The 11,964-nt window shown below is 33.8% G+C and overlaps 1 protein-coding gene across 1 annotated transcript; it reads left to right on the plus strand.

The window, feature by feature from the left end:
- Positions 1 to 7,560: 7,560 nt before the first annotated feature.
- Positions 7,561 to 11,576, plus strand: LOC111994809 (12-oxophytodienoate reductase 2). Its single transcript, XM_065760476.1, is given in 5 exon segments — positions 7,561 to 7,731; positions 8,716 to 8,856; positions 8,968 to 9,098; positions 10,470 to 10,646; positions 10,827 to 11,576. Coding segments are annotated over 5 exon segments (1,113 nt in total). The 5' UTR covers positions 7,561 to 7,660; the 3' UTR covers positions 11,420 to 11,576.
- The last annotated feature ends 388 nt before the right edge of the window (positions 11,577 to 11,964 follow it).

The following is an 11,964-nucleotide window of genomic DNA, read 5'->3' on the forward strand; positions in this document are numbered from 1 at the left end:
TTTAAATTTTTTAGGCAATCAGTAATTTAACAATTTAAACTATAAAATTCTTGATAAAATCTTTTCAACCTTAATATGATAACATAAATATTTGCATTTTATTGATTGTGTTTGTTTTATAATAGAAATGACCATGTGCTTGTTTAGCATTGTAGAGGTGAAAGGTCCAAAAATGTATATTGGGTCGTGGGCCTTGTCTGAAAACGTTTAGTAGTTCGAGGACAGGTAAACGTTAGTGAAGAAGTACAAATCAATGAGTTATGGAAGGATTCTGGTCATGAGGGTTTGGAAAGATAGTCTGAGGAGAAATCCATCATCGACTTAACAAAGTAGAGGTCAGAAGGGTTGACCTGCCATCAAGAGCAACCCTTAGGGCAATTCTTCTGATAGGGGTAAACATCAAGAGGGAATAGGACAAAGGAAAGCTAAAAAAATGTCTAATCGAAAGCTGCTACCACCACATTAAATGTTTTGTAGTTAACTTTTTGACTACATTAATGTGGAGATGATACCTGAATAGTGATATTCAGTCTTACAACTACCCCCAAAGACTTCAAGAATGTGCGAATAGGATAAGGATCAAGACATGCAACTTGACCTACACGTAAAGGGTTGAGATGAAGTAAGACAGAATAATATAAAGGAGAAAAACCCATTACAAGGGGGGGATTGGAGAGTTTATAAAAGGGAGAGAAACTGTAGCATCAGGAACTAGAATTGTAATCAAATTTAAGAGAAATTTATTTAAGAACTACTCTCCTTGGACTTTGCTGAGGAAGAATTTCCTTGCATAAAACTTGTTTGTTTTTGTTTTCTTATCATCTTTAATCCATTGTAAGTGTTGTTCAAGTCATTGAAACCTAATTTTCAACTCACTCTCTATAAGTTCATTGTATTGGGCTCTTTGGACTTTAATCTTTTTCTCTTTTGGGCTTAAGATCCAAAACCCGCCCTTACAAGCATTATTGTAAAAATTTTAAAAAGCAAAAGAAAAAGAAAAAAGACATGATTGTAAAAGGCAAAGTTTTAATTGAAAAAAATAAAAAAAAAAAAAAAAACCTCTACGTTTTTTTATAGTGGTTTTGAACTCCTAAAAATTCCAAATTTTAACTTTAACTTTAAAGTTATTTTTACCTTTTTAAAAACCTCAAGGAATTTAGAAAAATTACGAATCTGTAGAAATATTTTGTTAAAAGAACTTAAAATTTTTAAAACACCTTTTTGTTATAATGCTCAAAACATACCAAATTTTTCAATCATATAAAAAAATTCACTAATCATCTTTTTTTTTTTTAATGAACATTTAATTGTCATGAGTCAAAGGCGGTGCCACCTTTCGTTCAGGGGGTTCAAATGAACCCCCTAAGATGGCCACATTTTTTTTATATAATATTTTTATTTATTTATTTTTTGTTTTGAGTGACTTTTGACTTCCTAAAATAAAATTTTGAACGCCTTGACTTTAATTTTTTTTTTTTTAGGCTCAACTGATATAAACTTGAAGAAGACCCTATTAAGAATTTATTCTTGCAAATGATGTTATAATTAGAATCGGTAACAACTTAGCACTTATGTGGCGTTTGATACGGGGGAATCCACATTACTCCTGGCATCTAGATTCCTAGAAATGTGATTCCTAGGAATCACATTCCTAAGAATGTAGCTATTCCTATGTTTGGTTTATTCCCAAGAATCTTAAATGAATTATTTTTTTTTTTTCCATTCTATCCTTAGATTTGAATGTGAACTACCAAGTCATTTAAAAAAAATAGTTAAAATTGTCAATTTATAAAAAATACAATTTCCTTTAACCTTGGGAATCTGGATTCCCACCTGTTTTAAAGGGAATCCACATTCCTACTGAGAGGGGTTTAAGGGGGGAATCCAGATTCCCCTAGCATCTGATTCCTTAGTATGATTTGCAACCAAACATGAGAATTTTTAAACATTCCTAGGAATCCTAAAATATTACCCTGTACCAAACGCCACATTAGGATTTATTGTGAAAATGTTATGGATATAACAATTTTCAAGTAATTTATACTTTTGACCAAATATGTGACTAGAGTGGCTGAATTTGAACGTACTTTTAATTTGTTATTTCTTGAGTGCGGACTAGGGGCGTGGGTTAATCAGTTAGTGGGTAACAAATGTTAACACTAAAAAAGAATCAAATAATTAGATAGATGGTGATTCTTTAAAAAAAAAAAAAAAGACCAGGGGTGTGGGATAGGAGATTGATTAGGTGAAGATAAAAACAAATGTTAACACAACAAAATTTTTTTTAATAAAATTACAAAAACCAACTGTTATCAAAGTGAAATTGAATTGTTAAATGAAATAATTGTAAGAGTATAGACATAAACAAATAAATAAAAAAATTCTAAACTTTAATAATTAAAATTCACTTAACAACAATACTTAACATGTTTATTGTATTTAGAAACAATAGATGATTTCCAATATTTAATCCTAGAAGCAATAATTAGTATGTTCATTGTATTAAAAAACAATATACCTAAAGAACTTATAGTTTATTTTTTATTTTCTTACTAGTACTATGTACAAATTTGAATAAAGAAAATTTGAGAGAGGAATATATATAGACAACATTTTTGTTTTGATTTTCCATTGATTTATTATTTAGTTATAACATCAAAATTAAAATAGATGAATATGTAAAGTTAAAACCGCCTAAAATAAATTTGTAAAAAAAAATTATTTTATATTTAATATTGTAAAAATAATTAGAGGTAAAAATAAATATGAAAAAGACTAATGGTGTGGTCAATGATGTAGCGGATGAGGTGGCTTAATAGAAACATAGTAATAATAAATATTAGACTTTAGCTTTTAGATATATATATATATAGGTGAGTAATTGGAATAAATGGGATTGTAATGCATTCACACATGAAGATTTGAATTTCTGCAAGTGAAATTAAACTACGATTCATAAAAAGTAAAAAAAATAAAGGTGAAATTAAACTACAATTTGAAACAAATGTATGTCTCATTAGGTACGATATGATAGGCCTTTGCTAATTATGTTCCTTATTTTTTGTTAAAGTGTTAAGCCTCTTGACAGCCATGAAGCACTGTTCTTGGAACATTTCATCCTCTGCATTTATTGCCTTAGAAGCGTAGTAACAAAGAAAATGTAACATACACACGCCTCCCAATCTTTGCTGCGATTGAAATTGTGTGAAATTCACTTCATCTGCCCGCCATTATCATCCATGTTTTCAATTTACAATGTTATAAGAAATGAAATGTGCCTCAATGGCAACTTTCTAACTGGATTGTTTTTGCGTAGGAAAATTTAAGGACAACATTTTTTTTGTCCCCGTTTCTAAAATTTTCAACCTGATGGTCATTTCGCGAAGACTTTATCAATATATAAGTGATCAGGTGCCCGAGTTCCAAAGTGATGAAGATGCAATCAACCAGCTACGGGAAGGACTGACCAAAATTGGATCAAATCCTATATTATTGATCTTGAATGATGTTTGGTCTGGATCAGAATTCCATCTTAAAAAGTTTATGTTTGATACTTTGATATTCCAAATTACAATATTCTGGTGACCTCAAGAACTGCACTTCCAGGATTTAGCTTTACATATTACTTAAATCCGTTAAATGATGACTATGCAACGATGCTGCTTCATCACTCAGCATCTCTGCAACATGAGAGTTCTAACATTCCAGTTGAAGCCATCAACAAGGTGCTTTGTCAATCTTTCATAAATATTCGGATGAAAAGTGCTTAATTTTATTTATACTTTTCACCATTGGTTCAGGTATGTATATGCATATGAATGAAGAAATACTATATAGTTTTGGTCTTTGATGAGTACATGATACCGTATGTACCCTATTCCCAACCAAAAATAAAACATATGTATTTGCCAAAATCATGCTTTCATACTTATACATACATTTGAGCTTGCTTGTTTTGTTTTGAACCAATTGTTCCCAAAACTTGAGTGCAAAAGGAGAAAAATAAGAAGGTCCTACTAGCCTCGTTTCATATTTCCAAACAATTCATGTGGTTTGAGTTACTATAGCATCGGCCAATATTTACCCTTGTAGCCTCCAAACTATGACTGATTTTATTTGGTTCCTTAAATTGCAGATTGTGAGAGGCTGTGGCGGGTTCCCACTGGCGCTCGAAGTGATTGGTAGATTACTCAATGAGAACCCTGTTGAGGCCTGGCGCAGTATAGCTGAGAATTGGTCTAATAGTCATTATATTTTCAATTCAATTCTGATTTGCTTGATTGTCTTCGAAAAAGCCTAGAAATTTCAGATCATGAGGTCATCTTCAAAGAATGTTTCATGGATCTAGGTTCATTTCCTGAAGACCAAAGGATTCCTGTGGCTGCCCTTACTGATATGTTGGCAGAATTACATAAACTAGATGAAGTTGGCAACAATGCCATTTACAATTTACATAAAATTGCCACCTGGAATCTGCTCAATCTTGTGAGGAAAAGGTATACTGACTCTTTATTTCTATGGTCTGATATTCTTGTAGCCTCTTCTTCATGTAACCATTGCTAGTTGCTAGATATAATTAGTAATTACTCTGTACACAGCCTTAGGCACAAATTATTGTAATGTCCTTAAGTTATAGCTTAATTAACTTCTTATGCAATAACATTTTATCATAGATTATTTGAGATATATTTTTTACATTTGAAGAAGGAAATTTTTAATTTTTTATGAACCATTTGAAAGAATAATTTGAACCTTTTCCACTTATAATTTTTGCCCAATCACCAGGAAAGATGCAGGTGAGATCAACAAATATTACAATGAAGACTATGTCACACAACATGATCTTCTCAGAGAGCTAGCTATATTTGAAAGCTGCCAGGGGCCGAAAGACAAAGGCAAAGATTGATTATGGACATAAGTGGAAACACTCTACCAAGTTGGTGCACAGAACAGGATCAGCAACCCATCAATGCCCGCTTGTTATCAATCTCAACTGGTTGTTCATGTTTCCCTCTATCACACATGCACAAAGACGCAAGCACACATACATGTTGAGTGCCCTCTCACATCGTATATAATACTTTTTGCAGATTAATCGTTCTCGTCAACTTGGTGCACATTCAAGCACCCAAAGTTGAGGTTCTAGTTCTGAACTTCCAAACAAAGAATTACAGCTTACCTGAGTTTTGTTGGATAATTTAATTGCGATATCTGATTGCACTAAGCAATTAGACACTTGCCAAAAGAGATTGGTGAGTTATGTAAATTAGGGGAGATCCACATGAAAGGGTGCTTGAGCTTGCGTAATGAGTTGCCACCATCAACTACAAATCTTGAGCAATTGAAGCTTGTGATATGTGATGAAGAGAGGGCTAAGTTTTGGGAGCCTACAAGGAAGTTCTTACCAATCTAGAGGTCAAGGTGGCTGAAAAAGTATCAACTTGACTTGTCTTCTCAAACCATTTCTGAGAATTGTTTCTTTTTGGAAAATTTTGTGGCTTTGCAACTTATTATCATTATTTCTACTCTTTGTTCTTTTTTCTTAATTTCGGTCAGATTGAACACATAAAAAATATGTATCAGTAGAAATATGATTGTTTTAAATCCTAGAATTATGTAGATTTTTGTGTTTCCTTAATTTTATGATTTTATCTTTGGGAAGAAAATATTGGTTTCATATCTAAAGTTTGTTTGAAATCGACAAACAGATAAAAATCAACAGAAAGTAAAATTGTTTTTAATAATTTAAGGACCATACAAAAACTAATAGTTTATAAGAACAAAAATTTAATTCCATGCAAACTTTAATAATGAGACAAACTTTGTTACTTTGTGCTGGTCTTTGTTTTAAATTTTTCATTCTTTGACCACCCATTGGTTTTTTCTTGGTGAAGAAGAAGAAGCTCTTTTCTATACTACTTCCTTCTAATCTGAATTTCGACAGCCATTCGTCTAAATTCATATCATACGAAAACAGATATCCATCCACATCACCGGAGTCCACTGTAGTTGTATATCANCTCGATTTTGTCTCCTCTCTAGGTTGGCGAAATGGTCCACGTGTTGGGATGCCCTGGACTCAGCTTGCTGTTCACCTTGTCCTGCCATCATCAACCGTTGTTTTCACTCTTGCACAAGCCCTCCCCACAGACGGCGCCAATTGTAGGGTCAGTTTTTGCGGCCCATGCCCAAGGAGGTATGGATTCGGAGCCCACCGAGCCCAAAACAATAAATTTTGTAGAGAGTGGGTGAAAGGGCTAGGCTAATAATGAAAATAACAGTATTAAACAGCAACACCAATGGGAGAAGTTGAATTAATGTGCTCTCGGACTAATATGAGTACTCTGTCCAAAGAGATGTTTTTCATTGATAATCTCAGATTACAATTCTTGGAACTACAACCATCTAATATATCCTCTCTCTCTCCTGTTTCTCCTCCCCTTCCTATCAGAGACACCCTTCCCTTATATAGCATTGCCTTCTTACATCTCCTCCGTCCACTTGTTCATCATCCAGGCACCCATTTGAGTGCATGTCCCATCACCCCACTTCTGGCCTTATGTGAGTGGCGGTAGCTGAGAAAGCACTGTTCAGGGGTCCTATCCACATAAATGCGGCCAAGAAGGTAGGTGCAGTGTATTAAATGGGGTGGTTGAAGTATGCCTCCTTGATATTTCTCTGCTCCCGTTATCTTTATGTGTGTCCGAGGTTCCTCTCCCTCTTGACACTTGTCAAATAGATCGCTTGAACCTCTCATACTCGTGTTGGGTCTAACCTCTTCGGATCCGAGGATTCAGGACTACTCGGACATATGAGCATCTCCTCGGATGGTATGCGTGCTCATCTAAGGCATCCCCCTTTGGCGTGGGCTTCTGACTGAAGGCCTCACCTCCTCGGATGAAGAGTGTTCCTCATTCAGGGCCTTAGGCCAAATAAGTTGGGTTGGGTTTTTCTCCCCCCACAAAAATAATTGGACAAAATTTAGGTATAATACCTTAAATGTTGTTCCTTAGATTCTCTTTTTAAGATTCAGCCATGTGACTTTTTAACTAAAAAATACACTTTTATCTTATAAGAAAAAATTCACATGACACAATCTTAGAAAATGAACCTAAAGAACAACACATAAATATTATACCTAAGTTTAACTCAAAATAATATACTAAAATCTAAACACAATCTATATTCTCAAAAAAATTATTTTAAAAAATTATGAAATTGATTGTGGACTTAAAGTGGTGCTGTTCATAGAAGCAGAAAATATGGTTAAATAAGAGGTGGTATATCACGCATCCAATATACAAGGCATTTTCTAGTTAAATAGGCCAATGGTCCATGTTGGTGGCCAAATTTTCTTGAGGGTTCAATGTATAGTGTAGACCCATTACCGCCACGTATTTCCAAACGTCACCACAGACATCAGGCGCTGTGAAAAAAGTTCTGAATACCATTTTAAAAGGAAACATCATTGTCCAAATGGAACCATCCTGCTAGCTTATAGGAGACTTTTTTTTTTGGGACACAAATCTTTAATGCTTTTTTCATTTCTATAAATACCCATTTGTGTAACAAGCATTTCATTCCCACTTTTGTCTGAAAATCAGGAACAGAAGTAAAGTACTAGCATTCAACAGGAAAGAATAGAATAGAATCATTATAAATGGCTGCTGAAGCTCCCACCATTCCTCTTCTTACTCCTTACAAACTGGGCAAGTTCAACCTTTCCCATAGGTATACCAATACTCCTTACAAACTGGGCAAAATTCTTTCTTGGCCAATTTAACTTATTGTACACTGAGTCTAGGCTAGGTCTGGATACTATTAAGAGTTGAAATGTCATAAGCAGTCACTTTTGAAGTCCATACTACACAAATATATACTTGCCTTCTTTCCAAAATGCTCTCATTAGAATTGTTAAGTTTTATGTTTGAAAACAGTCCTAAACAAAGTGCCACTCTTTTTTTTTTTTTTCAAAAAAAAAGTGCTCTTTGCTGCAGCTTTCTAGGTGTTGGAAAAAGGTAAGCTTATGATATAAACATAGGTTGAAAAGAGAGGTACACGAATTAAGAAAAACATAGGCCCTGAACTTGAAACTAAGTATTTTCAAATTTCAAGTGCATGGCAAATTAGCTATTAATGATATAGAAATTGTCATAATTGAAGGGCCTATAGGATCTTTGAGGTTCTCCTACCCCACTCCAGTACAGCATGTTGTGAAATCTATCTTTAATACTCGACAATATGGTTGTACTTTAACGATGAACAAACTCTAAAGGAGAAAAAAGAAATTATAGATCAAGTCAAACATTTTGTCTGTCTTTGTCACTCTCTCATTTAGGTTTTTATTTATCTACTCAAAAGGAAAAGCATTATATTATAGGCAGAGTTTTTCTGATTTTGTGTTTTTCTTCAGCTTCTCAAACCTTATTTAAAAGTTTATATTTTAGCAATCCACAGGTGAAGTTGTGAAGCTGTCCTTGTCTCCACCATAATCATTCAAAAATGAATTGTTTGATTTGGTTTCATTTGTTACTTGCCTTATTTTATTTTATTTTTTAGTATCTAGTATAACATATAGAAAGGGGCTTAATCATATTATTCTTCCCGACTTTGCCACAGGAAATATATATTCGATTCTTATAGGGTACTACTTTCTTCAATTAGATAGATTTCTTACTTGATTTGCACAAGTTATCATTTAATTTGTATTTTCAGAGTTGTTTTGGCACCATTGACCAGATAGAGATCTTATGGCAATGTTCCTCAGCCACATGCTATCTTATATTATTCTCAGAGAACCTCCAAAGGTGGTCTACTGATAGCTGAAGCCACTGGAGTTTCTAACACTGCTCAAGGGTAATCAATTTCTTACCATGTTTCACATTGAAAGACAATTTCCATTTTGAGGGTTCCCTTTCTTGCCTTGAAAATTTTTATGACTTGTTAGGTTTCTTTGCTATTGTAAAGGTTTCCAGACACACCTGGAATATGGACAAAAGAGCAAGTTGAAGCTTGGAAACCCATTGTAGATGCTGTTCATGCCAAAGGTGGAGTTTTCTTTTGTCAAATTTGGCATACGGGAAGGGTTTCAAATCAAGGTTTGTCTTTGACTTAGACCACCTTTATATCTTCTCTTCTATATTGCTTGTTGACAATTAAACTTTTGTAATGGATGGAGAGAGTTGAATGTTTTGTAATATGCTAAATTACGAAGACTATATGGTAACTGATTCATGAATTGAGTAGATTTGGGTTTTCCATACCACATTGTGCTATTTAACTATTGATTGCTGTTGATCCTAAAGGAAGTATTGTGTGTGAACCTATTTGGTAGAGAATCAAATTGGATTGAAGTTTTTATTAACTGCTGAAATAACCATCTGTTGGTGCTGTAGAATGCTATTACCTGCATAATAAGTGTCACATTTGAAATAAAAACATACTTTTTGAGGAAGAGCATTAATTGGATTGACTCTCATTTTGGAGAAAGAAAAATTAACAAAAGTGATGATCATTGTTGGATTGAGGGAGTAAAGGAAATTTATGCAACAATAAAATATTTTGTTGCATTATCTTCTCTACTATAAATGGGTTTTTTTTTTTTTTTTTATTACAAGGGGGCATTTATGATGATCATTGCCTCAGTGGAAGGGGCATCTTCTATTATAAGTCTGATATGTTAATGTAATTTTGTTTTAAGGATACGAATAAAGTGACACCCACTGCTTTAACAAAATCAAATCACTGTATCAAATCACTGTGGTTGGTTGGACAAAAAGCTAATGTTGTTGTCATTTCAGCCAAAAAGGATGTTTTATATCACCATTGAATAGAATATTATTTAGTCATTTCAGTAGAAAAGGCCAGAGTGGTGGTTGCATGCCACTTTTTCAAAAGCATGGTTCTTTAAGTCGGTTGGTCTTTCAAAATCTTCGTAGTTTTGTTTTAGATTTGTAGACACCACTTGCTCTAAATCAGTTGTCAAAATCATTATTAAGTCCTATATCTATGGTAGTCATAGACAACCAACCACCACTTTTTGGCATGTTAGACAACCCTAAGATCATGAGCTTTCCAAAAAAAAAAAAAAAAAAAAAAAAAAAATGTAATAAGATCTTGAAATTTCCTTTTTTTTGGAGTGGAATATTTATGGAGCCCCATCCTTACTGTACAATTATGTGAAACACATAATGGAGCTATTATGCCTTCATGATCCAAAAGAAGTATTAATTTTGTCTCTCTTTTTTTAGTAGTTTTCAAATCAATGAAGGTCTTGTCAATTACCTCTTTAGATAATTTTTTTTTTTTTTTTAAATCAAAATTATATCTTTGTGAAGAAACATCTTTTTCAAAGTAATTTAACGGATCATAACTCATTTTTCTAATTCTTTAAGTGGTGATTGATGATTTCTTATCAAACTCATTTGAATTAATTGGATATTTATTTTTCTTTATATTGTTGTCTACAGGCTTTCAGCCAAATGGTCAAGCCCCACTTTCTTCCTCTGACAGGCCTTTGACCCCTCAAATTCAAGCTAATGGATTTAACATTGCAGACTTCACTCCTCCAAGGCGGCTGAGGATAGAGGAAATTCCTCAAATCGTCAATGATTTTAGACATGCTGCAAGGAATGCTATTGAAGCTGGTAAGTTCTTTTCATGTGCTTATATAAGATAAATGATATTTGATTGGTCAAACGTACAAGGGAGTGAAGAAATGTACTTTGTACTTGATGAAAGAAATCTGAAAGAACAACGGGGCTCATGGTTACCATTGTTATTACATAGTACCTTCATTAAAATGTCATTATTTGTCTTATACAAAGGCTTTGATGGAGTAGAGATCCATGGGGCTCATGGTTGCCTAATTGACCAGTTTATGAAGGATCAAGTGAATGATCGAACGGATCAATATGGTGGATCCCTCGAAAATCGTTGTCGGTTTGCTTTGGAAATAGTTGAAGCTGTTTCTAATGAGATAGGAGCAGACAGGGTTGGAATAAGGCTATCTCCTTTTGCAGACTACATGGAATCCGGAGACTCAAATCCAAAAGCTTTGGGCCTTTACATGGCTGACTCCTTAAACAAATATGAGATTCTTTATTGCCACATGGTTGAGCCAAGAATGAAGACAATTGGAGAAAAGAGTGAAAGTCCCCATAGTCTTATGCCAATGAGAAAGGCTTTTAAGGGTAGCTTTTTAGTTGCTGGGGGTTATGACAGGGAAGATGGGAACAAAGCTATTGCTGAAAACCATGCAAATCTTGTTGTTTTTGGTCGTCTATTTTTAGCCAATCCCGATTTGCCTAAGAGATTTAAGCTCAATGCTCCTCTCAACAAGTACAACAGAGACACATTCTACACCTCTGACCCCATCCTTGGATACAATGATTATCCATTCCTTGAAGACATTGCTTAGGCTTTTAAGGAGAGGAGTGAAAATAAATTGTCCAAAAACATTGCCCTATGTAATTCCTTTCTTGCTTTTAGTGTTTTCATTGTATTGTACAAGTGCAACAAAAAGATTTGATAGATCTAAATAATTTTGAAGTGGTTATTCTCTTCTAGCGATAATATTGTCGGTGCTGATCTACTTCTGCGCTAGACTAATCATGATTTTGAAGAATAATTTGGCTATTACAAGCAATGATTCTTTACTTAAATTGACAAATATGCGTATAGGATTTTGCTTTCAGCTTTAGCTGTAATGGACTCGGTCTCCTTTCATTTTTGGCATACATAAGGTCTACATTGAACCATTATAAGTGGCTACTCAATTACTTGTGATATTATCCATATTTAGGGCATTCAGGCTTGTTTTCTCACTTCCATTTATAATAAAGTGACTAAATTTCAAGCTAGCTATCAACTTTATCTTTCTAAGCTAGAGACCAGTTGTGTACAAAATATGTTACATTAAGCACAAATACAAGTGGAGTTTACAAATGGAATTATACGCACACA

The sequence above is a fragment of the Quercus suber genome, unplaced genomic scaffold, assembly GCF_002906115.3.
Source record: "Quercus suber isolate HL8 unplaced genomic scaffold, Cork oak 2.0 scaffold_2, whole genome shotgun sequence".
In the NCBI taxonomy this organism is placed as follows: domain Eukaryota; kingdom Viridiplantae; phylum Streptophyta; class Magnoliopsida; order Fagales; family Fagaceae; genus Quercus; species Quercus suber.